This window comes from Leuciscus leuciscus (genome assembly GCF_965113295.1).
Source record: "Leuciscus leuciscus genome assembly, chromosome: 5".
Lineage (NCBI taxonomy): Eukaryota > Metazoa > Chordata > Actinopteri > Cypriniformes > Leuciscidae > Leuciscus > Leuciscus leuciscus.
The window spans coordinates 35,488,176-35,514,353 of NC_138729.1; the positions used below are offsets into that span (position 1 = coordinate 35,488,176).

The 26,178-nt window shown below is 39.0% G+C and overlaps 1 protein-coding gene across 1 annotated transcript; it reads left to right on the plus strand.

Moving 5' to 3' along the window:
• Nucleotides 1-25,866, plus strand: LOC309498658 (uncharacterized protein). Its single transcript, XM_082169502.1, has 18 exons — nt 1-262; nt 7,343-7,460; nt 8,673-8,823; nt 10,163-10,322; nt 10,408-10,635; nt 10,746-11,009; nt 11,309-11,428; nt 12,042-12,176; nt 12,458-12,652; nt 15,127-15,240; nt 15,928-16,045; nt 17,056-17,206; nt 17,852-18,011; nt 18,133-18,360; nt 18,470-18,733; nt 24,675-24,794; nt 25,089-25,223; nt 25,316-25,866. The coding sequence occupies exons 1-18, from the start codon at nt 134-136 to the stop codon at nt 25,523-25,525; spliced, it is 3,000 nt and encodes a 999-aa protein (XP_082025628.1). The 5' UTR covers nt 1-133; the 3' UTR covers nt 25,526-25,866.
• The last annotated feature ends 312 nt before the right edge of the window (nt 25,867-26,178 follow it).

Genomic DNA, 26,178 nt, shown 5'->3' on the forward strand with positions numbered 1-26,178 from the left:
GAGAAACAATTGCCATGCCCACTTGTGAGGTGCCGGTCTATAGCCTGTATTTAACACACGGCTTCACAATAGTGCCTGACTTGCCAACGAATGTCGTCGGTGTCATTTGTCCTGTGTGGATCGCTTCGCGTGGATGGTATCTATGGGTAACCAACAGCAATGCCAGATCATTACTGCTACTGCTGCTCTGTTTCTGGCAGTCATTGGCATTCTTCTGCTCGTCGTACCCAACAATGACATCAAAGAGCCGCCAGAGTTTATGGTAATACAATTTTTCTTATTCGTGACACGCACACACAGGCTACAAATCCAAAAGATGAAAAGGGAACACTTAAAATTCCCGCGACGTTTCGATGATCACGGTATAAGATCAAGAAAAAGAATGAGCTGCTTATCTGTATTAGAACCATATCGAACGTTTTCCGGTTGTGCAAACAATACAGAGCGCTTCCTCTGCATGTTTCACCTGGGTTTGTGTTGCTCATATAGGAGATATTTTGAAGGGTGTGCTCAGAGAGATTCTCTCGCAGGTTGAACACTGCACACGTGTTTGGTAGATTCGCGATGAATAAAATCCTTCTCTCTCAGTAGCCTATGTATGTGGGGTATTTTGTTGTGCTGCAAATGAGAGACGACGTTCTGGCCTTATTTATATGCAAGATATAGATATCCCCATTTAGCATGTTTTGTGGTTCATTTTTAATTAGTCATATGTTAAAAAATTATATCCTATTATTATTTAGGTTACCTAATTCAACTTTATTAAAACTGCATATGGTAATCAAATTGCACTTCCAAAAGTCATACATTTGTGAGAAAACAAAACAAAACAGGGAGTGGATTAACGTTAACTAGCATGAGCAGACATGAGAAAATTTAGCAAAGAAGCGAATGAGATAACAAATGAAAGAAGAAAAAAAAACAGTTGTGCGAGCAGTTACAAAAAATCGTTTTTTCTCTGTGCGTTTCCAAAAAAAAAAAAAAAAAAACATTAACGTGCAACACGCGCTGAAATCAATTAGGGGAGAGCAGGGGCGAAAGTACAATTTTTCAGAAAAATATCATTTGAAAAGATAATGCTTTAGACAGAGATATATTTTTGTTGTGGACAGACACTCGCAAGTGTGGTCTTTTAATACCAGGTGGTATTTTTAAAAAAAAGACGACTTCAGTATAATTTCACTTTGAACTTAAAGGGGACATATCATGCTAAATGCACTTTTTTAGCCCTTAAATGCATTTTGTTGTATATTTGGAGTGTTTAGAAGTACAGAAAAGATGAAATTATTCTCTTCAGGTGCTTCGTTGATATCTTTATATTCTGTTTTGGTCATATTTTTCAACCGGTTCAGATTTTTCTGTTATCTATGACGTTTTTTGAACTATCACGTCACAGTATTTGCAGCGGAACTGCCAAATAAGGACATTGACTTCCGGCCCAACACTTCGAGCAATCCGCCATTATTATTTCTCGCTGCAATTTTGTAGTCCAAGCTAAAGGATGCAGAAGTTACGAGAGGGTAAGTTAAAATGTTCGGTTGTTGGATGTAGTAACCCACACGCTTCATTACACCGTCTAATTTAGATGAACTGCCGCGCTTGTGACAGGAGCATGTTTAACTGAAAGAACGAGCAGAGAGAGAGACCCGGTCGCGCGCGCGCTCACTCTCTCTCTTCAGAGCCAGGCGAAAGTGTAAACAAGACATCACCGTCTCCAAACTAGACGCTGTCTTGCTCTCTCTCCCTCGGACATATTAATCAAAATAAATCGACACGGTGGTAAAAGGTCGGAAGACCAAAGTTTCATGTGTAAATACAGTACACACCATTGCGATACATCCATATGAAGACGTTGTTCTGCAGGTTCGTCGTCTTCATTTTCATCTCGCTCCGGCTCTGGCTCGAACATGTAAGGCTGGCTGGACAAGTCTTCCGTTGTTGACATTTTGTTAATAACGTGTGTATAAAAGTTTCTGTGCGCTAGATAATCCTATCTCTGCTACCAGACTACAAAAATGGCCGAACGGGGTGGAGTTGAACCGAGTGTCACCGCTACAACCTGGAGAGGGGGCGGGGTATGAAGTGTCTCAATATTATTTAAAGAGACCGCACCAAAACGAGTTGCTTTCAGAAGCACATTAGAAAAGGGGTAAAAAAGGGGCCTGTGGAGCTATAATAATGAGGAATTCAGACCCAAGCATTGCAGTTCCGCTTTATATAGACTACAAATGTATGATTTATATGTAAAAAGGAACAATTTAAAAGCATGATATGTCTCCTTTAAGACTGCTCATGTTACTTTCGACCCCGTCAGTTGGGACGAAAGTAACACACAGGTGGGTCAAAAGTAACAACAATATTCGGTTGTTAAGTCGTGACGTAACCACTCTCCGATAATACTCTTTCCGGGTCCAAAGTCCAGGTCCTCTCTACCTACCTACCGCTTTCGCTAGTGTTTTGGTTATTATTGAGTGTTTTTACAATGCCGCAGTGCTGTGTCCCGTGTCCCGAGCTAACTCACTTCAACCTCGTAAATCTTCTTTTTCATTGATGCCTGGACTCTACCCTTAATTAATGATGAGCTACACTAACCACTCTGTTGGTGTTAAAGGAATTTAAACCCTTTTTGACCGCCAAGGGTGCCTCACTAAGAAGGACGTGGTCGTAAATAAATTTACAGGTTCCACCATTGTTATTTCTGGACGCGAGGAGCGCTCGGACCCGGAAAAGGCTAAACGTCACGCGTGACGTCAGACTTAACATGTAACTGCAAACATATTTTGGCCTTTATCTTTGCAAAACATTTTTAATTTACATTTTCATTTTAAATTTTCTGTTTCACCAATGTTTCAAAAGTAACCCAACAGTAGGCCAACAAACTTGAATTGTTTCAAATATTTTTGTCAATCTATTTTATTAAATGTTTTTTTCAACATGAAACATATGAAAATTTAATTAAATTAGCATAATATAAAGTCTCAACATAATGTAACAATAGTAATTTTTCACTATAGCGGGACAAAAGTAACAAGTGTTACTTTCGTCCCGACATGAACTCCTGACATTTAAAGACCCACTCCGATGAAAATCATGTTTTTCTAGGTGTTAACATGTTCTTGTGGCATTTTTCTTATGCTAGAGGACATATCTTGAGAAAAATAAGCTCAAAGTTGTATTTCTGAGTATTTCTGCATTCAAATGGCTGTGAATCAGTAGCAGACGCTAAAATGCCGGCTAAAATAGACTGGAGACTGGGCCCGCCCGGTCAGGTTCAGGAGTAGAGAGAAGACGATGGCGGATCAATACCTATGTGCGGTAGCGGGTTGCAATGCTAAAAGGAGAGATATTGGTATTAGCTTTCATGCTTTACCAAAACATGTTGCTGTGAGAGATGAATGGATTACGTTCCAGGGTTCCAGACTGCGACCATTTTTTGAGAATGTGCGAGTTAAAATTTGATGTGGTCGCATTTGTGCGAGTGCATGGTCATGTACTACTCAGTTAAATTCACGCATGGATTTTCCTGCATTGAACTTGTTTTAGCGCCCGCCAAAGTGAATTTTTGTCCCGCCAAAGTCTTATTTGATCGGTGAGTAATGTAGATGAACTGCTGCGCTTGTGACAGGACATGTTTATAACTGAAAGAACGAGCAGAGAGAGAGACCCGGACGCGCGCGCGCGCACTCTCTGTCTTCGGAGCCAGGCGAAAATGTAAACAAGACCTCACCGTCTCCAAACTAAGCGCTGTCTTGCTCTCTCTCCCTCGCACATATTAATCAAAATAAATCGACACGGCGGTAAAAGGTCGGAAGACCAAAGTTTCATTTGGAGCATTCGGAGATTTTTTTTTCTTTTTCTGAATTGCCGCTGGGTGTGAATTGTGCTAAATAAGTTGCCTTATCTTCTCTGAAAAGCGTTCCGGACATTCAGCTGACATAAAACAACACTTTAATTAAATGAAAAAAACTATCCAGTGATGAAATGTTTTCTGTGTTGACAGAAAGAAAGAAAGACAGAAAGAGGCTGTTGCTGCCTATGTATCTCGCTTCAGCCAACGGCTCCGCCCACAACGCAGAGGCGAATTGCTAATGAGCTACTGCCGCTCTGCTGAAGCGAAGTCCCAGAAAACGGCACAGGTTTTGTGATTTTGGCTAAAAACGGCATAATCATCATTTAAAGACCACTGAGAATGTTTAAAAATAGCTCAAAATATGATCGGAGTGGGACTTTAAACCCGATTTACTTTATACTGAAAAACTCTGACAAGGCAAACTTCAGGGTGTGATACAGCACTTAATAACCTATAGATTGATCATTACTGTGTGACACATGAAACGAAAAACACAACTTGTAATTAGAAAAAAGTACCGCTTCAGAAATTTGCTTATCGTAGGCTACTCGAAAACTGCTTTCCGGACCCAACCACGGGAAACGATGACGAAATCACGCGATATTTGGCAGCCCAGTCAAGGGTTGCGTATAGCTTGAAATGCTAATATAGTCAGGGCACTGAGAAAATCACTTTGTTACTTTCGCCCCAGTTCTCCCCTACTCATCATTAAAGTCATTTTGGCTTCATACTTTTTCCATAAAGTTAAATATTTGTCATACCTGACACGAAGATGTTCAAATAAATGTAACATTAGACAAGGAAGTTGTAGGTTGTGTTTGAATAATGACGCATCTTATGCGTTACGCAGTTCTCACGTAAGGATTGCTCAATGAAGAATGAGAGACGGCCCAATGGTCAGTTGAAATGTAAAAGATTTTCGCGCTTCAGGGCAGTGACGAGTATATATGTCGTCCAGTGGTTGTCCAGACACCCTAGGCACAACCGCAATGGCCCTGAACGGTGGTTCAATCTCAACATTGTGACAACGCTGTAACAACCTTCACCACACAACGTAGTTATATCAACCTTTTGGCCATGTTGACAAAACGTTGTTAGAAGGTTGGGTACAACGTTCTGTGTTTGATGGGTAAGCACTTAAAGATAATGAAATGCATCTTTAAATTAATTTTTCTTTTTATATTAACCATCCAGTCATCATTTAAAAACAACAATAAAAGTTTAGTTCACATTAGCCGGTGGATTTTCCATGTTCTTGCTGAGTTAGTTTATCTATATGTTGACAAAAAATAACATTTTCAGAATGACAAGAACTCTTACGGAAATGATACTAAAAGTGATCACTCGATGTATTTTTTACCTTATGTCCCATCTTTGCCGATCAACATTTGTATTATCTATTTGATAGTAGCGTAGAGGGTGAGCTATAAATATTTCTACACCTGTGCTCTTTATTTGATTTATGACCCCAGTTTCTCTACACAGTTTTAAACACATAAAAACTCTTGTTCATATTGGCTGGATCCCATTGTTTGTGTTTCCCAGCCGGTTTAATTATCTGGAACCACATGCACATTGGAACCTCATACACACCTACTGTTAAATTGCTTAATAGGCCTACAGCATATTTTGACAGTTCCGTTTAGCAGGGTAACGTAATTTCAACATGCTGAACTTTGACTGATGGCAGAAACTGAGCGTTATGGAGTCAAAATGGCATAGAAATGCAAGCTTAAACATGTTTTGAGTCGCCCATTGAACTCAGAAATCTTTCAGACTAAGAGCTGCTAGACAGTGCTATTATACTAAGCTAAAATGGCTGTATGCAAACTGTAGGCAAAGTCTAGAGAGCAAGATATGTTATTGGAAGAGATTATCATGTTTCATGAATGAATAGAGTTAAGTCAGTGTCTTGTCCAAAATACACAATCCATTGGGAAGCCTGTTGCACAGGTGTGTGATAAAAGAAAGGGATGAAGGATGGAGGGAAAAAGAGAGAGTATTTGAAAGGCAGCTACAAAGATGAGTCATGTTAGCTTGAATAATAATGAGCATTGTGAATAAGGAAGGAAAAGGCCTGACCAAAATAACTGAGCTTTTAAAGCAACAAGATGCAACTAGTAGAGGTATAAAGTTAATTTGTCAGAAAACCTGAAGTGTTTATTATGTTTTAATTGATTTAACTTATGATGTTATAATAAGCTAACCAAAGAGAGTGTAGGAGAATTATTTTACAATTATATCTGCGCCACAGTGAAAACTATGTGTAATGCAGTTCCCACATGGCTAATGCTCACATACACTCCCTGTTTTAGCAACGAAAGATCCAAATTACCTGGGGCGGCAGTTGCGGCAGTTATGTGCAAGTTATAACTTAGTCCAGTTGTTGCGTAAATGAGTGCTAGATTACAATTACACACTTATATAAAATGTAACCCTGCCTATAAGCAAAATATTAATTGAAGCCTCTATCCAGGAGTAATGCAGAATAAAATGGCAGACTGATTAATCAATGATAAATGAACTCATGTCAGACTTTAGTCATGCTGTTCAGTCCAGGTCTCAATACTAACAATATAAATACAATACATAATTGTAATTTTTTTGTTTAATCTTTTTATTAGTATTTGTTTATTCACACTGATTAATCATAGAAACAATTCCAGAATATGTATTATTTACACACTGAATTATACTATGTAGACTTTAATGTAGCCTAATTTATGTAGCCTACTGTTCAAAAGTTTGGGGTCTGTAAAATTAATTTGAATGTTTTTGAAAGTCTCTTACACTCACCAAGGCTGCATTTATTTGATCAAATATAAGACAGTAATATTATATTATTACAATTAAAAATAGCTGTTCTTTAACTTTCTATTCATTAAAGAATCCTGAAAAAACAACACGGTTTCCACAAAAATCTTAAGCAGCACAACTGTATTCAACACCAAGTATTAATCAACTGCATTCAACACTAAGCATATAACTGTATTCAACACAACTCAATAAGAAATGTTCCTAGAAATGTGCACCAAATCAGCATATTAGAATGATTTCTGATGGATCATGTGAGACTGAAGACTGGAGTAATGATGCTGAAAATTCAGCATAGCCATCCCAGGAATTTTTTTATTTTTTATTTAAACATTATTTAAACAACATAGAAAACAAAATTTATTTGAAATAGATACCTTTTGTAATATTATACATGTCTATACTGTCACTTAATCAACTGAATGTGCAATAAAAAGTTGAGTTTTTATAAAAAAAAAAACAGAAAAAAACTAAGAATATTTGTCCCATGTCATCTTTACAATACATTTATTTGCCAGGCTTTTTTTTTTTTTTTTTTTAAGTGACTTGTGAATTCAATGTATGCATTTCGGCATTGTGTCTGTGTGTGCTTGTGTTCCCTGGAAATCAAACCCTTATCTCTGGTGTCACAGGTGTTTAGTTATAGCTTAATTTTTTTGCTGTTGGGTTTGTTTTCAGTATGGAATAGTCCTGGATGCTGGATCCTCTCATACGGCCATGTTCATCTACAAATGGCCTGCAGACAAGCAGAACGGTACCGGCATTATCAGTCAACACAGCGAGTGTGAAGCAAAGGGTGAGTAGACAATGATAAATGGCTTGTGATGTTCGTCATTTGAAAGTCCTTTTGCATAAAAACGTCTGTTATGAGACTTAACGTCACCAGATAAAGTTGAGGACATTAGATAAGGAAAAGAACAGCACAATAGGGATGTGAGACTACTAAAACCATGTGTAATGCCTTGAACTACAGGGTTTCGTCTTCATTTTATTCTTTTTTAGAATCAGTTTACCCACATTGGTTTCAAAATATATCACACTTCTCAAAATTCACTTACCAGACAGATATTACATTATCCAAACCACGAAGTCAGAAGTTTTATTTCATTTATGAATGTTTTGTAATGAAGTTCTTGATTTTGTTTTTGAGAGAAAGAGAATATGGACCGAAATAGGACATACCCGAGAGTGCTGAATATGCACACATTGTTGCTCACTTCCTGTTTTGTGGTTGTGCCCTTTTAAAAGTAAAAGTTGCCCCTTTACAATTTCATCACTTTTGTGTCTCCAACTCAACTCTAAGGATCTGACAATCACAGAATCAGGATGTTAAACTCTTAGTACCCTGAAAATATTGCTGATTAGCAATGTTCTATGGAAACATCTGGAATAGACACACAAAACATATCTGGTTGCATTTATGGTTGTCAAGGATAGTGGCATATCAGGCAGTGAAATAGGAACCGATAGTTCTACCAGAAAAAACTCAGGAGGCAAAATACAGAAACAAGTATATATTTATTAACAGCCCAGCAAACAAGTATTATGATATAAAGTTATTTGGCGTAGCTCGTAATCCGAGGGTACGGAATCTACATTTCCTGCCTGAAGACGAAGGCAGGGGCGCAGCCGACCCCCTGGGAGGTATGGGAAGGGACCATCCTGGTGGTGGTGGGGAGGGTGGAGGGGAAGGGACCATCCTGGTGGTGGTGGGGAGGGTGGAGGGGAAGGAACCATCCTGGTGGTTGTGGGGAGGATTGAGGTGAATGTAGGCGTCAGCATCTGCGAACTCAGACATTTGTAAGTACCGATCTTTTATACTAGAACACGATTGGATAGATGAGAAGGTAATAAGTGACGTAACAATTGAGTCTTCCCGGCAGAACTTACGCTAAAGCTTTCATTTCTTATGAACTCTGCGTGGGCATACTTCTTAAGATAATCTATTAATCATTTCAGATATCCGGTGACATGACCCCTCTCTTCCTCTATCACTTTCTCCAATCAGGAGGTGGGATCTCCAGTTATGCAGGTGTCAGAGGAGGAGCAGCCCGTAGCCTTGAGGAATGCATGGAAAAGGCCTTGAAGGAGATCCCAAAGTCGAGACACAAACTCACTCCTGTGTATCTTGGGGCCACAGCAGGCATGAGACTACTGAAGTGAGTCAGAAAGCTCACAACTTTGTGCCAAAAGCTTTTTTAATCACTAATGACAAAATGATCATTATATAGGGACAGTATCTATATCCTTTATAACTTACCTCATATAACTTGCCTTATATATGTGACCGAAAATATATTGTTTTTATTTTATTTTAAATTCATCAAAGAATCCTAAAAAAAAAACAAAAAAAACATGTATCATGTTTTTTTCCAAATTATAAAGCAGCACAATTTTTTTCAACATTAAAGGTGCTCTAAGCGATTTTGGGTGACGTCACTTCTTGTTGACGTTCGAAGTATTTTCAAACAAAATGGAGGCTAGCTCGACCCTCCCTCCTCCTCATCCCGTCCTCTCCCCCTCCCTTCCGTGCTTCCTGAAACAGTCATGAACCATTTAGAAAAAACAAACTGGATTTACCCACCTGTCCAGCAAAAACAGAGCCACCTGAATGTCGGATTGGAAGCCCTTATGCCGGCGGAGTTCTCGCCACCTTTTGAACGCTTTTCCGATGTAAATTCGGGACTTCGCGTTCCTTCTCCTTTTCCCTATTCTTTGTTATTTGTTTATTGGAACATTGTCTCTTTGGTCGTGTGTCGGCCATATCAAAATTCTCAAGAATATACCATTTTAACGTTAGTCGTTGTTAGGACATCTCTCCTCTAGCTAACTTCCCTCTTCATGCTTCTGTCTCCTCCACTCCCCACACACCGGTTATTGGCTGGAACACTGTTTGTTATGTTTCGTGGCCAAGGCTGGGCCAGTTTGTTTTTCTTGCCGTTAATGGAGCTTGGGCTGTCTACAGAGACCGCGTTTTTTTTACAGTGTGTTCAGGGGACAGGCAGATAGCGGATAGTGAGGAGATGTTTGCTGGATGTGACCAAAAATGTTTTGGCCTAAAAAACGCGTGACATCGCTTAGAACACCTTTAATAATGAGAAGTGTCTCTTGAGCACCAATCAGCATATCATAATGATTTCTGAAGGATCATGTGAATCTGAAGACTGAAGTAATGGCAGCTGAAAATTCAGCTTTGCCATCACAGGAATAAATTACATTTTACAATATATAAAAATTAAAACATGGATTTTAAACTCTAATAATATTTTACAATATTATTGGTTTTTTAATTTTTAATAAATAAATTCAGCATTGGTGAGCATAAGACACTTCTTTCAAACACATTAAAACAATCTTACCGCCCCCAAACTTTTGTATGTATACAAAGTCTACATTGTTCAATTAAACACTGCAGGATAAGTTCTGATTTTGATATGCAGATATAGAATAAATTGTATTGAAAGTGAAAAATTCATATATTTCTCTCTTATCACACAGTATTTCTAAACCCAAAGAGTCAGATGAGATTTTGAAGGAAGTGGGAGACAAACTGAAGACCTACCCATTCAGCTTCAAAGGTGCCACTATTTTAAGTGGACAAGAGGAGGGAGCTTATGGATGGGTCACAGCCAACTACCTGCTTGAGAACTACATAAAGGTATATGGTTACTTAGACATATTGTGAATCTCACAACATCTGAATGTTCTTTAATAAAGGTCTGTTTTCTCTTTCATTTCTCTAGTATGGTTTTGTGGGTCAGTGGCTGTCTCCAGGCAGAGACACTGTTGGTGCGCTGGACTTTGGTGGAGCTTCTACTCAGATCACATTTGTGACTAAACAAACAGTGGAGAACAAAGACAATCTGATGAAACTGAGGCTGTACGGACAAGACTATCAGATTTACACTCAGAGTTTTCTGTGTTATGGCCGAGACCAGGTCTTACTCAGACTACTGGCACATCTGATCACGGTTAAGTGCAAACGTTTAGACTAGTTGTTTAAATACTATCAAATCACCTTGTCTAATGGTAATTTAGAGTATAATATCTGATGTTTACTCTTTCTTTATGTGTCTTATAGACTCAAGGTTCAGACAGTTCCATAGTCCATCCCTGCTATCCCGCAGATTACAATCACTCCATGAAGCTTGGCAGTGTGTTTGACACTCCATGCAATAAAAGACAAACTCCCTATAAACCTGATGACAACCTGCAAATAAAGGGCACTGGAAACTACAATCAATGCATGGGAAACGTTTCTCGTCTCTTCTCCTTTGACCGCTGTTCTTATTCCAAATGCTCTTTTGATGGAGTCTTCCAGCCAAACATAACTGGGAACTTTATGGTAAGAGTTTCTAGATTTATTAATTTATTTATTAAAAAAAAATAAAAAAAATTTATCAACCGGCATAATATGAAATTTGTTCCTTCATCTGCCTTAGGCAACATTAATGTCTTTACTGGTGGGGGATGGTTGTGGTGATGTGTAAGCATCTATTAAGTGGGACAGCTCAAAGCATTAAAATAAATCATAAATTCATCTTCTGGGCATTCGTATGTCATTATTGCATGTGTCATTATTATGATTACGCAATCTACAACGTCTCTCCATCACCATTCTCTCTCTTTCTTTTTCTTGCACAGGCATTTTCTGGATTTTTTTACACCCATTCCTTTCTTCAGAAAGCTGCAGGCATCACCATCACATCTCCAGCAGATTTAGAGGACGCTGTTCGTGTCGTCTGCAACATGAGCTTTCAGGAGGTACCACCCCGTTGAGTTCATTTTGAGCCCTGCTATTCTTAGATGACTTTCCCCTTATCTCAGCAATCGACCAATGATTGAGAGTCTCAGGTTCTCAGAATAAGAGAACTTGCTTTATCCTTGATGATAATATGTACACTGTTTTTTGTTCAGTTAAATAATTATTAGCAAATGAAGCAATATTGAACTTTCTGATATGTTGATCTATTTAGCCTAGTTTATTAAATGACTTTCAGATATTTCCCTTGGAAAAGGTCTGCAAAGTTACAAAGCACAAAATCAACTCCACAGTCCTTGAAACGCCTCGATTGCAGTCTTGAGTTTTCATCTTGGAGCATACACTCACAGTATTCCTCATTTAAATAATTCCTGCCCAAGGCATGTGCAAAAAGAAAAGAAAAGAAAAAGACGAGGCCTGGTTGAGTTGCGTTAGTAGTCTGTTGAAACACAGTTCAAGGGATCGTGACATATCCGAAATGTGTTTTTTTTTTTTTTACATTCGAGCATGATAACCTATTCTAGTAGAGTATTCTTTGTAAGAGGGCATAATAGGTCCTCTTTAAAGTATTTGACCTCTTCCACTTAACTTTCTCTCTCACTCTCTGTGTCCTAGATGTCAAATATCGATCGGGATCAGGGAAACCGTCTGAAGGACTACTGTGCAGTCTCTGTCTTTGTACAGGTGCTCCTGGTCAATAGATATGGTTTTGATGATCTCTCCTTCCCACACATCTTCTTCCAGAAGAAGGTAACAAAAATTTACTCTATTTATTTACTTACCACAAATTTTTTTTTGACATCACCAAGCCCTAATTTTTAAACTCCTTCCCTCCAAGCATGTCATATAAAGAGCACTTTTGACTGTCCAGTCAAAATCAAGTACTACATATCATTGTATTTTTTATTTTAAAACTATATTTATCACATTACAGAAGTAAAATGCAAAAGCTGTTTCATTTCATTCAAGCTTCATGAATAAATGGCCCCCTCTAGATCAAGAAAATGTCAACATGTTTCTTTGGTTTGCAGGCAGGAGACACATCTGTCGGCTGGTCCCTTGGCTACATGCTAAGCTTGAGCAACCTGCTACCTGCTGAAAATGTGTTACTGAGAAAAGCACTGAGCTCAGGCACCTGGAGTGTTCTGATCCTCCTCTTTTCGGTCCTTCTTATTATGGCATTATTTTTTCTGTGGCGAGCCATCCGTAAGAAAGAAAATGATAATGTAATTTAATAATGAATGAGTTATATTGCTCCCTGTGTACATCATTATGCAATGCCCCTAGCAGAGATACTTCTGTTTACAGTACACTGAAAACAATAATGGTGCACAAAGTATTACATTCAATCAACATTTCAATAACCTATTTGTTATCAAGCATATTTTATATAAATTATATATATTTTAGAAGAGCCTGCATAAAATATTTAGCGTAAAACATGAAACATTAGTATGAAAATACTAATTTTGTTACTGAACTTAATCACTGTCTTTTCATAATGTTGAATGTATGTTTTTTAGGTAAGATTGTGTGTTGTGGCTTAACAGCATATAAATAATCATATGCTATTTTTTTTTATAAAACCTTTTAGATTTAGTTGTGAGCTATGCTTTTTTGCTATGTTTGTGTAATACAAAGTCAAAGGCACTGAAAACATTCAAAATGGAAAATCTTGAAAATGTAGCTTTGCAGTTTCAAGAATGAATTAGAAAACTGTACTATTGTCTGCTTCTATTACTGCAGAATCAATGCTTTTGTAATATTAAATAGGTTTATGTGTTTACACATTTTTCTGTGAGAGATTCTGTAGATAACAATAACATACAGGTAACAAAAACAGAACGCTAAATGTTTTTGGATTTTAGTCCGTATCTGTTAGCTTCAAAGCATATGCTAGTGTACTCCTAATCCTCAATATTAACAAAATTCACTTTTAGCAAAAATGTATGACTCATCTTGTGCAACAATACCTGCTACCAAATTGCAAGCAGCAAATCATGCTCATGTCTTTGAGACTGTGACAAAACTAAAGACTACCGGCTATTAAAAAAGATGGGTCCTTTGATAAATCCTGCCTAAATTTCCAATTTCAAAGAGATGTCAACACAGGGCAGAATCTGTTCACTTTTATATATTTCCTTGTCGGAGCAATAGCCTTGTTTGCAGCTCTCTGACAGATACAGTAGCACAGCTCCTGGCTTGAGGCACATTGCCTGTCCTCCTCGTCTTCCCCTCTCCTCGTTTCCTGTATCATCTACACTGTGCTATCTAATTAAGGAATAAAAGGCCAAAAATATAACTTTAAAAGAAAACCGAAAATTCTTTGTTTATCCACACACTTTTTGGATTATAGTTAAATTCTTTAATGTTCCCCTCTACTTTTAAATCATTACACTCGGATAAATCGAATGGAACTATGGAAGCCTTAATAATCCTATACAATAGACAGACATCCTCAAGGAAATGGTGATAAAACACAATAAATCTGTATCTCAAAAGCCAAGACACTTCTTTGTTCAAGTTCTTCACCTCATTGGCCCAATGATGGAATCTTATAGAATGTCTTGTGTGTAAAAAAACAAAAAAAATCACTGAGGATGCTGAATTCAATTTCTTTTCAAAATGTATATTGTTTCTATTGCTCCTGATTATAAAATAATAGACAAAACATAACTCTGTTTGCTCTAGCGCCACCTAGTGTCAGATTGATGTCTGTTTGCATGCCTGAATAGAGGTTTTGCATTTCTGTAGTTTACGGCCTCTGAAATCCAGTCACTTTTAAGGGCACAAAGTAGTGAAATTTCTCTTGTTGTCACTATATGTATACATATAATTATAAAAATGCATAAAGTGTTTTGTGCGGGTTGTGTTTAGGGGTAGGGTTGGGGCTAAGGTATAGAAAATATCAAAAAATATATATCAAAATTCATGGCTGGGATGCTATTGCCTGTACCATTTGGTTACTCGTACCAATGCCAAACTGTTTCAAAGGTACCAGCAGCAGAAACTCTTGGGCTGTGGACAATGAGAAACGTGTTTTCTGATGAGTCCAATTTCAAACCATTCATTCCCACATCCGAGAGAGTTATGTGGACAAGCCCCAAAGAACCCCCTGGACTGTTACACTGGAATGGATGAATGATGGTTAGGGCTGCAATATCATGGCAATCCCTAGGCCCACTACTTGTGCTGGATGGGTGCGTCACTGCCAAGGACTACCGAATCATTCTGGTGGACCATGTGCACCCAATGGTTGGTACCCTGAAGGTGGTGCTGTGTATCAGGATAATAATGCTCCAATACACACAGCAAAACTGGTCAGAGAGTGGTTTGAACATGAAAGTGAAATTGAAAATCTCCCATGGCCTGCACAGTCACCAGATCTTAATATTATTGAATCTCTATGGGGTGTTTTGGAGGAGCGAATCAACAACCGTTTTCCAGCACACAGACTGTAGATTATCAAAAAAAAACATTCAGTATAAAGTCATTGCCACAAAAGTGCACATTTCACCAGTCAGACTTTTCATATAAATGACCTTTTGTTCTTGATACAGATGACATGACATGCCCAGACAGGTCTGACAGGTTGGTTTACTTTAGTGTTACCGTGTCATAAGTTAAGTGTCTAAAACGTCCTGGCTACAGTCTACCTACAGTCGATCAGCAAATGTCACTGTATTCTTGTTTACAATAGGTTATAATGCAGTTGCAAATATGTACTGCTATTGCAATTCTATTTATTTCATTTATAGGCATCCTTCTGCTAGTCATCAACCCTGAAGACATCAAAGAACCAGCTCAGCTCATGGTAATACAATTTTTGCTGCTCATTAGTGAAATAGGTTACAAATTTGTCAAAGACCAACACAAGGCAGTCCAGGCAAAGAATGTTTGATCTATCTGATTTGATTTTTAGAAAAGAGGTTCTTATCTGCCAAGAGGAAGATTAATCTTCTAGCACGTGGTAGACAGCCATTGAATCGCAGCTGGCATCTTTTATGACAGTCTGAATTTCTGCTTTTGAATCATGATTGCTGTTGCTCCAGCCAAAAACAGAGCAGAAACATTAAATAGATTCTTGTGAATGCTCTTATTTAATCAAAATAAATTAACTGGTTTGAAAAAAATTTACTTAAAAACAACTGTTTTATTTTTGTAGTTATAATAAATGCATACAACAAATAAAATACGAGTGCAATCATTCATTTGTGAATAGTTGCAAATAGTTTTTAGCCTTAGCTCCAATTTTGAGACAGAACTAGCTGAAGGTTGTATGGGCATGCCAAAGGTACATGTTGTGCACAAAAGTGCATGTTACAACAGTGGGAATAATATGGGAAGCCAGATGGGACGGAACACATTAAAACACTTGCACATTTACAATTGTAAAGACCTTTTGTAAAGACGCTTACTACCTTTTGGCACGCATATTACTCCGACCTGTAGATACCCACACATGGCAATTTTAGCTTCTGTTGGGTTTTTTCCCCTCCAGTATGGAATAGTCCTGGATGCTGGATCTACTCATACTTCCATGTTCATCTACAAATGGCCTGCAGACAAGCAGAATGGTACCGGAATAGTCAGTCAACACAGCGAGTGTCAAGTAAAGGGTGAGTAGACAATAAAAAGTATAGAGGAAAAAGAAGGAAAGAGTATTGTTGTCAAGAGATATAGTAAAAATATGATTAGTCAATTGGCAACAGTCTTTAATCCAATAATATATACTTCCCAAAGGTGATACCAGACAACAACAAAAAACTGAACAAAACAGGGAGTATATCCTATATACCGAATAAATTAGTTATTAATTGAATGACAGGTGAATGGAATCATTAATCATGGGAACAAACTGGCACACACTAGGAAACTGGCCCCATGTTAGAAATCGTCCCTATACCCCTATTCCCTACATTACTCCACTAAAATAGTCCAATAGTGAATTCGGACACTGAGTGTTTGTGCTTGCTTTAATTATTTGAAAATTAGAAAACTGGCAGCTCGAGTAGTAATGAAAAGATTATTCTTGAACTCTGTCATGGAAACTAGCATGTATAAACCTTGATTAAAAAGGATGTAGTAAATATAAATGAGACAACATACAAAGCCTTTTTATACCAGCTTGCAGGGTTAGGTTCTGGCGGAACTTGACTTGCGTACTGCTGTTACAGGAAGCATGCAGTGATTGTAAAGTTATAAATATGGATATTTTTCTTACAAAAACGCATCGCTGTGCTTAAGAGGGCCTATTAACCCCCTGGAGCCGTATAGATTACTTTTATGATGGATGGATGCACTTTTTGGCCTTCAAAATCTAGGGTACAGTACCATTCACTCCTATTGTAAAACTTGGAAGAGCCAGGATCTTTTTATATATATATAACTGTGATTGTGTTTGGCTGAAAGAAGAAAGTCACACACACCTAGGATGGCTTCAGGGTGAATAAATAATGGGATAATTTTCATTTTTGGGTGAACTACGCTTTAAGTCCTTGTTCCATTTTCCCTCTCTTCTGATTTCCTGTCACCTTTCCTCTGCCCCATCTATAAAAGCAAGAAAACCCTTCCAGAATAAAATGATTTGGCTCAATTTCATTAGTTTGCTTTTGATTTCTCCTATCAGGAGGCGGGATCTCCAGTTATTCAGGTGTCAGAGGAGGAGCAGCCCATAGCCTTGAGGAATGCATGGAAAAGGCTATGCAGGAGATCCCAAAGTCGAGACACAAACTCACTCCTGTGTATCTCGGGGCCACAGCAGGCATGAGACTACTGAAGTGAGTCAGAATCAAAAATCAAAAAAAGCTTTATAGCCAAGTTTGCTTATACAAGGAATTTTACTGGGTGACAGAAGTTTCCAGTGCACAGACAGAATGACAGCGACAAGACATAGATAATAAAAAATATAAAAATACACAATATGCAAAATAGACTAAATGTGTATGTACAGGTACGTTATAATCAAATAGGGAATGTAAATAAGAAACTAATAAGTAAAATAGTGTTCTGTATTGCACATGTTTATTGCCCAATGGGGGCATTTAACTGTTCATGAGGAAGATGAGGAAAATATGTGGCCTGAGGAAAGAAAATGTTCTTGTGCCTGGCTGTTCTGCTGTTCAGTGCTCTGTAGCACCGACCCGATAGCAACAATTCAAAGAAGAAATGGCCTGGATGTGAGGGGTCCTGGGTCCATAGTGATTTTGCCAGCCCTTTTAGTTTAGGGGTATAGAGTCTGTTCAAATGATGAATAATCTTATGAGTTAATTATTGTATAGCTTTTCTTAATGTCCACTCTGCATTTTACAAAAACAACAAAGCAATGCTGTTTCACATCATATGTTCATACACTGGAAAAAAATTCTAGTGGAATGCTCCTTAAGGGATCACAAATAACTATACTTGTTTGTCGTATCACACAGTATTTCTAAACCCAAAGAGTCAGATGAGATTTTGAAGGAAGTGGGAGACAAACTGAAGACCTACCCATTCAGCTTCAAAGGTGCCACTATTTTAAGTGGACAAGAGGAGGGAGCTTATGGATGGGTCACAGTCAACTATCTGCTTCAAAAATTTATCAAGGTATGGACTTAAGTTTTGTTCTAAAATACAAAAATCAAGAAATATTTCAGAGACTATTTATTGATAATTCCACTGTATAATTGTTTATGTACATTATCTTTCTAATCCTTCATTTCTCTAGTATGGTTTTGTGGGTCAGTGGCTGTCTCCAGGCAGAGACACTGTTGGTGCGCTGGACTTAGGTGGGGCTTCTACTCAGATCACATTTGTGACTAAACAAACAGTGGAGAACCAAGACAATCTGATGAAACTGAGGCTGTACGGACAAGACTATCAGATTTACACTCAGAGTTTTCTGTGTTATGGCCGAGAACAGGTCTTACTCAGACTACTGGCACATCTGATCACAGTTAAGTGCAAACGTTTAGACTAGTTGTTTAAATTACCATTAGACAAGGTGATTTGATAGTATTAGAGTATGATATCTGATGTTTACTCTTTCTTTATGTGTCTTATAGTCTCAGGGTTCAGACAGTTCCATAGTCCATCCCTGCTATCCCGCAGATTACAATCACTCCATGAAGCTGGGCAGTGTGTTTGACACTCCATGCAATAAAAGACAAACTCCCTATAAACCTGATGACAACCTGCAAATAAAGGGCACTGGAAACTATAATCAATGCATGGGAAACGTTTCTCATCTCTTCTCTTTTAACCACTGTTCTTATTCCAAATGCTCCTTTGATGGAGTCTTCCAACCAAACATAACTGGAAACTTCATGGTAAGTATGGTTTTCACTTGCATTATATTGTTTTAAATAATTATGTTCTACTGACTTGTAAAATTCACAGTTCCATAGAACAAATGATGGTCAATGGTTTTTGCTCTTGCATTTTTCCTCTTATGCAGATAGAACATTGTAGCCTACTTAAATACTCTGTTCTCTATAAGACTCAGTGACATTGCAACACCGGTACTGAATCTATATCTTGCAAAAAAGCCAGCGCGACCATTGTAGTCCGATTACAGATTATTGGCTACTAAATTGGGTTCTCGTTCAAACATTCGCTCGGTATCTCACTATGGGAAACGCCTTGGGCATGACCGATCCTGGAAGCACCAATTACACCACGTCTGTCAGTTCACAGACCAATACGACAGGGATGCCGGAGTCTTGCCTCCCTCCTATGTATAGGTGTTAGTGGTGGCCACTTAATTCTCGTTCTCTTCCCCGTGAATATCCTTATAGGGAAGCTACTGTATCCTCAGCAGATCCTCGCAGAGAGTGGCCACTAAACAGTTCACTTGACGAGCCTGTGTTTTTGGGTATGTCTCCGAAACACAGCTATTTTTCCTTATTCTTCCGAATATTCAAAGTGTCAAAGTGAATATTTTTCTTCTGCTGTCTTTTTACTGGTGGGAACAAGGCGGATTCTCATTTTTCATATCTCGAGCCGTTACAGCAAATTTTTCCTTTTCCCCACGTTGAGTGGTGTGATGGAGTTATGGTGACTGTGAACCCACCCAGCATCTCAGCAAAGGGTGAAGATCCTTCTCGCCCATGCGCTTGCTTGTCTATGATTTCGTCCAAAGACTCTCATCCTCTTGCTTGTCTGGGAAATAGACGCACACAGGCCGTGCCGTGGTCGCTTATCCCGAGTGCTGCCCCCACTGCTCTCTTTTCCCGTTAAGGGTATTAGAGCGCAGAATGCGAGTCGTGGCCGCGAATAAGGAGGATACAAGTTTTTCTTTAGGCTACCACCCGTGGAGAAAGATGGGGCTGCTCAGCAAACCCAGTAGCCTATATCTAGTGAGAGTTAATGGATGTAAGACTTGAGAAATTAGATAATGGCGGGCCGTCTGGTTGAGGAACGACCACTCCCCGAGAAGACAAAGGACGTTTCAGGAAATTAACATTTGAACTCTTAAATGTTTTATCTTGGTTTGAGTATATAAAGAAATGTCTCAAGAGGCTTGGTGCAATTTGTAATGAGATCAGTGTCTTTCAGACACTCAGCATTATGTATAATATTTTCCTGAGTCAGGTATCTTTTACTCTTTAGCTTCGAGCATTTGATGTTTTGTTTTGATTATCTTTGAATTGATTATGTAATTGGCGGGATACATTTACCTGACATAATAAATTGTTACATTTGATTTTATTCTGACTTACTCTGAAATTATTTTCCCAAGTAGCCTAGATTAAGCGAATGCGTAGCCTACTGCAAATCTGCGTCAGATTAGTAACGGACTAACATCCAGTTTTGAGTGGAGCATAGGGCACACCAACTGCGATTTTAGAATTTCGCCTAATTCAAGTTTAGCCTACTTGGACTGTATTAACTAAAAAGGGAATTTCCGTTTACGAAAGCAAAATGTTGCTCGACCAACCTAAATAGGGTGAGTCTTCTCTGTTTTAATGTAATGTTACTCTAGCTAAGTGTATGTGGGAAACCATGGCATTACCAAACCAAAGCTACAGCAGAGAAGTAATATTGGTCGGCTTATATCTGTAGTTGTGGTCATGACCTCTGACTAAAAGAGAATGTTATTTTAATTCAGGTGTATACAGATCCATGGGAGCTATACAAAATATCTTTGATAGAGTAGGCGTGAATGCGACCATCTAAGATATTAGCCAATTACCTCTGTTTAGTGACCAAAAACTGACGAGTTGAGACCCGCGTTAAACGGCCGGCACGAGGACCTCAAAGCATTTGCATTCCTAATGAACGGGTAAAATATAAAGTAAAGAGTTTAATAGAATAGTGTGTAGCTAGGCTATTATGAAAATTACCAATAACCTATTGGCATTCCAACCTAATTCGAGGTCGTAATAAAATGGAGTCACATAAAAGTTTAATTGGAACTAAATTACTTAACCACGCTGAAAAGACAGTAAAGCGCAGAAACCTTCACCCCTTATCGGACACTGTCATTGGACCGATTGGGCAGGCCTTACATGGACGATATGTCCAGAACTTAAAAATCCTAATACGGGCAGATGTGAACAAGACAGCCACAGCCAAGAGGGTAAGGCCTTGTTTGCGGCTGCAGCCGCTAAACATCGCCCAGCTTACCCTCAAGGAGGCAAAAAGAGGTGGGCGACCTTAAACCAGAGGTCTATTTCTGAGTCAAAAGTTGGGCAACAGCACTCACAAGGTCTCTGTAGCACCCCTCTCCATACCACAAAAGTCTTGTTCTCCCCCTCCAGCAAAGAAGCATCAGAGTTTGATTCAAGTTCAGTGTTCAAAGGAAAACAGTTCTCAGGCTGGAGTGTGTGCACCAGTTCACCCGGTGCCCCCCATGTTGTTTCTCCCCTCTCCACCCGCGGGGTTACTCAAGAAAGAGAAGGAGGGATGGCAGAGTTAACAGTGTGTGAAACAAATTAAAATGTCCCATGTGCATCCATGCAGTAGGCGCTCAAAAATTCTTCAGGTTTGCCTATCGGGGCACAGCCTACAAATTTTTGACAGTTCCCTTCAGGCTCTCATTAGCCCTGAGAGTGTTCAGCAAATGTGTCGAAGCAGCTCTGACTCCCCTGAGAATAGCGGGTCTCAGAGTGTCAGCTTATTTGGACGATCTGCTCCTCTGTGCTCCGTCACGGCAGCAAGCGGAGACAGATAGAAACAATGCTTGTGTCTCATTTAGAGAACTTAGGGTTTAAAGTAAACGAGACGAAAAGCTGGCCCATGAGAGGTTTAATTTGAGTGCTATGGGTCTGCCTGTGAGGTGATTGAGACTATTCAGAATGAAAGAGCGGCTTCAGTGCGCTCTGCATATGATTGGAAATGGAATGTGTTTGAGCGATGGTGCGCACAAAACACATCGTCCTTTTTCTCTGTTTTCTGCATTGTTAAGGTTTATCTTGCTGCAATTTATGTGAGCCATGTGGGGATTGACAGGAATACCATAGGTCAAAACCCGCTCATATGCAGGTTTATGAGAGGCACGTGGTGTTTGAACAGGGTTTCAAAGTCACTGATTTGGCTGTGGAATCTGTATGTGCTCCCTAATGCACTATCTCTGCCCCCTTTTCAGCCTATAGGTAGTAGTGATTTAAAGCTCCGTTCAATTGCGAAGCGGGTTAGTGAACTTCACGCTTTGTTGATTCATAACTCCTGTATGCAGTTCGCTATGGATTACTCGAGAGTAACTCTCAAAACTATTCCAGCGCTTGTGCCTAAAGTAAGACAGTCAGCTTGCGCCTGCAAAGAGGTGGATTTACTGGCTTTCCATCCGCAGCCTTTTTCCCCATCGGAGAATGAGTGGCTTTAAGGCTTGCGCCTTGTCCGTGTGTTGCATCACTATTTGGACAGAACGAAAGCACAAAGGAAGAGTAATCAGTTATTTGTTTATTGGGCTACCAGAGGTATGGCTACCCCATGGGCACTATTTAAGACCATGTCAGTTCAGGACATCTGTGCGGCAGCAAGTTTGACTTCCGCCTCACACATTTGTCTGATTTTATAGACTGGCTCATCACTGGCTCATTCCATCTTAATTGTGTAACAAAAACCCTCGTTCACATATACAGTGGGTACGGAAAGTATTCAGACCCCCTTAAATTTTTCACTCTTTGTTATATTGCAGCCATTTGCTAAAATCATTTAAGTTCATTTTTTTCCTCATTATTGTACACACAGTAATTGACAGAAAAACACTGAATTGACAGAAAAACACAGAAAAATTTTGACATTTTTGCACATTTATTGAAAAAGAAAAACTGAAATATCACATGGTCCTAAGTATTCAGACCCTTTCTGTGACACTCATATATTTAACTCAGGTGCTGTCCATTTCTTCTGATCATCCTTGAGATGGTTCTATGCCTTCATTTGAGTCCAGCTGTGTTTGATTATACTGATTGGACTTGATTAGGAAAGCCACACACCTGTCTATATAAGACCTTACAGCTCACAGTGCATGTCAGAGCAAATGAGAATCATGAGGTCAAAGGAACTGCCTGAAAGCTCAGAGACAGAATTGTGGCAAGGCACAGATCTGGCCAAGGTTACAAAAAAATTTCTGCTGCACTTAAGGTTCCTAAGAGCACAGTGGCCTCCATAATCCTTAAATGGAAGACGTTTGGGACGACCAGAACCCTTCCTAGAGCTGGCCGTCCGGCCAAACTGAGCTATCGGGGAGAAGAGCCTTGGTGAGAGAGGTAAAGAAGAACCCAAAGATCACTGTGGCTGAGCTCCAGAGATGCAGTCGGGAGATGGGAGATGGGAGAAAGTTGTAGTAAGTCAACCATCACTGCAGCCATCCACCAGTCGGGGCTTTATGGCAGAGTGGCCCGACGGAAGCCTCTCCTCAGTGCAAGACACATGAAAGCACACCTGAAGGACTCCAAGATGGTGATAAATAAGATTCTCTGGTCTGATGAGACCAAGATAGAACTTTTTGGCCTTAATTCTAAGCGGTATATGTGGAGAAAACCAGGCACTGCTCATCACCTGTCCAATACAGTCTCAGCAGTGAAGCATGGTGGTGGCAGCATCATGCTGTGGGGGTGTTTTTCAGCTGCAGGGACAGGACGACTGGTTGCAATCGAGGGAAAGATGAATGCGGCCAAGTACAGGGATATCCTGGACGAAAACCTTCTCCAGAGTGCTCTGGACCTCAGACTGGGCTGAAGGTTCACCTTCCAACAAGACAATGACCCTAAGCACACAGCTAAAATAACGAAGGAGTGGCTTTACAACAACTCCGTGACTGTTCTTGAATGGCCCAGCCAGAGCCCTGACTTAAACCCAATTGAGCATCTCTGGAGAGACCTGAAAATGGCTGTCCACCAACGTTTACCATCCAACCTGACAGAACTGGAGAGGATCTGCAAAGGAGGAATGGCATAGGATACCCAAATCCAGGTGTGAAAAACTTGTTGCATCTTTCCCAAAAAGACTCATGGCTGTATTAGATCAACAGGGTGCTTCTACTAAATACTGAGCAAAGGGTCTGAATACTTAGGAACATGTGATATTTCAGTTTTTCTTTTTTAATAAATGTGCAAAAATGTCAACAATTCTGTGTTTTTCTGTCAATATGGGGTGCTGTGTGTACAATTAAACTTAACCTAAAGAACTTAAATGATTTTAGCAAATGGCTGCAATATAACAAAGAGTGAAACATTTAAGGGAGTCTGAATACTTTCCATACCCACTGTATGCTGAGAATGAAGGCTAGCAGCGATATATATTGTGGAGGTGGGACTCCTACATCACTGTCATGATTGTTCTGTAAACTGACAGGTGTGTTGTAATTGGTGCTTTCAGGATCGGTCACACTTGAAGATGTAGTGAGATACCTCACTCATGTTATCAGAAAACCGGGTTTACGTAAGTAACAACGTTTTTTAGATAATCAAAAACATACAGTGCAATCAGTGTGGTCAGACACCCGGATGATTGATTCTTATGAGTCAGGTTTGTTTTTCAGCAAAAACAGAGTGCAATCAATGTAGTCTGATTCACTCAAGCAAATGAGTCAGTTCTTTTTAGTGAATCAAAAACATAGAGCGCAATCAGTGTAGTATTATTCCTTAACGAATTACTAGTAAGTAATCATAATTTTTTTTTTTTTATCAAAAACACAGTGCAATCAGTGTGGTCTGACTACCGAATGAATGTCTCTTATGAGTTTTTTTTTTTTTTTTTGTGAATCAAACACTGCAAAGTGTTAAATGGTTTACGTTTCCCATCTCTTCCCATTTGGCACAGGCATTTTCTGCATTTTTCTACACTCATTTGTTCCTCCAAAGAGCTGCAGGCATCACCATCACATCTCCAGCAGATTTAGAGGACGCTATCCGTGTCGTCTGCAACATGAGCTTTCAGGAGGTACTACCCTGTTGAGTTCAAATAACATTACATTTGAAGAGAACTTGCATTTTTCCTCTATAAAAAAAACATATTTAGTAGCCTATGTTTATTTTACATTGTTTGAATCATTAACACATTGATGCAATATAAGCTGTTTTAGGTGTTCATGGAATTCAATCCAACACTGTCAAGTATTTTACCAGACTGGTCAGAGCTCATAATTCCTAAGCCTAGTTTTTAATTAAACTTAAATGTGATTACATTTTAAGTATTCCCCCAGGCAATATCTCTTTCTAACTCCCTCTCTGTCAGATGCAAAATTTGTTTCCTGATGAGGGGAACCATTTGAGGGATTACTGTGCAGATTCCATTCTTCTGCGGGTTCTACTGATCAATGGATATGGCTTCAGTGATCTCTCCTTCCCACACATCGTCTTTCAGGGGAAAGTAAGCCCTCAGGAAGACAGCTCTATATGCAGTTTTAGGCTAAGTTATCATATGCTGTCAAGCTAATATCAACATGCTACTTTGGTTTGCAGGCTGATGACAACTCTGTTGGCTGGTCCCTTGGCTACATGCTAAGTTTAAGCAACTTGCTGCCTGCTGAAAATGTGTTACTGAGAAAAGCACTGCGCCCAGATGCCTGGCGTGCTGCTATTTTCCTCTTTTCAGCCCTTCTTATAGCTGCTATATTTTTTGTGATTCGATCCTACCAAAGGAATACTACTAAATTATGTTGTTACCCTTGATCATTATGCTCTAAAGAGTTTTTCTGTCCTTAAGAAATAAGCACTATGCAAGTGTAAACGTTTGTAGACCTATTGATATTAAAAAAGTCCGAATGTTTTGTTATGTGATTTGCTGTAAAATTCATGAAGATTATGTGAAGTTCTGAATTATGAGATTAATTAAATGTGTCTACTGTTAAAGTTGCGATAGTTGCGATATACTGTACCCTTGTGACATCTGAGTGAAGCGGCTGATTAATCGTGATTAATCAGAATAAAATGTGTGATTAATCTAGTTAATTTTTTGCAATTGATAAAAATAAACAAAAAATAAACATAAATAAGTCTTATTCATGTTTATTTTCATTGAATATTATGTATTTATTTATGTTAATATCTGCATAATAATGTGCATTTAGCCTGCCTCTGCCATCGAGCACCCCCAAAATTAAAAGTTAATAATTACTTGAAGAAAATAATTAGATTAGATTATATTAGATTTGTTTATGCAACTGGCCGCTGGTCTTAAAACTGCTTTGCTTAACTTATTAATGCCTTTTGGGAGTGTGGAAATGTGAAATATTTATTTTGTATAGCCATGCACTGTTGTGTAAACATCTTAGTTTCTTATCCTCAATTAGCTGAACAGAGGAGCGTCCAAAGATTATGAAAGG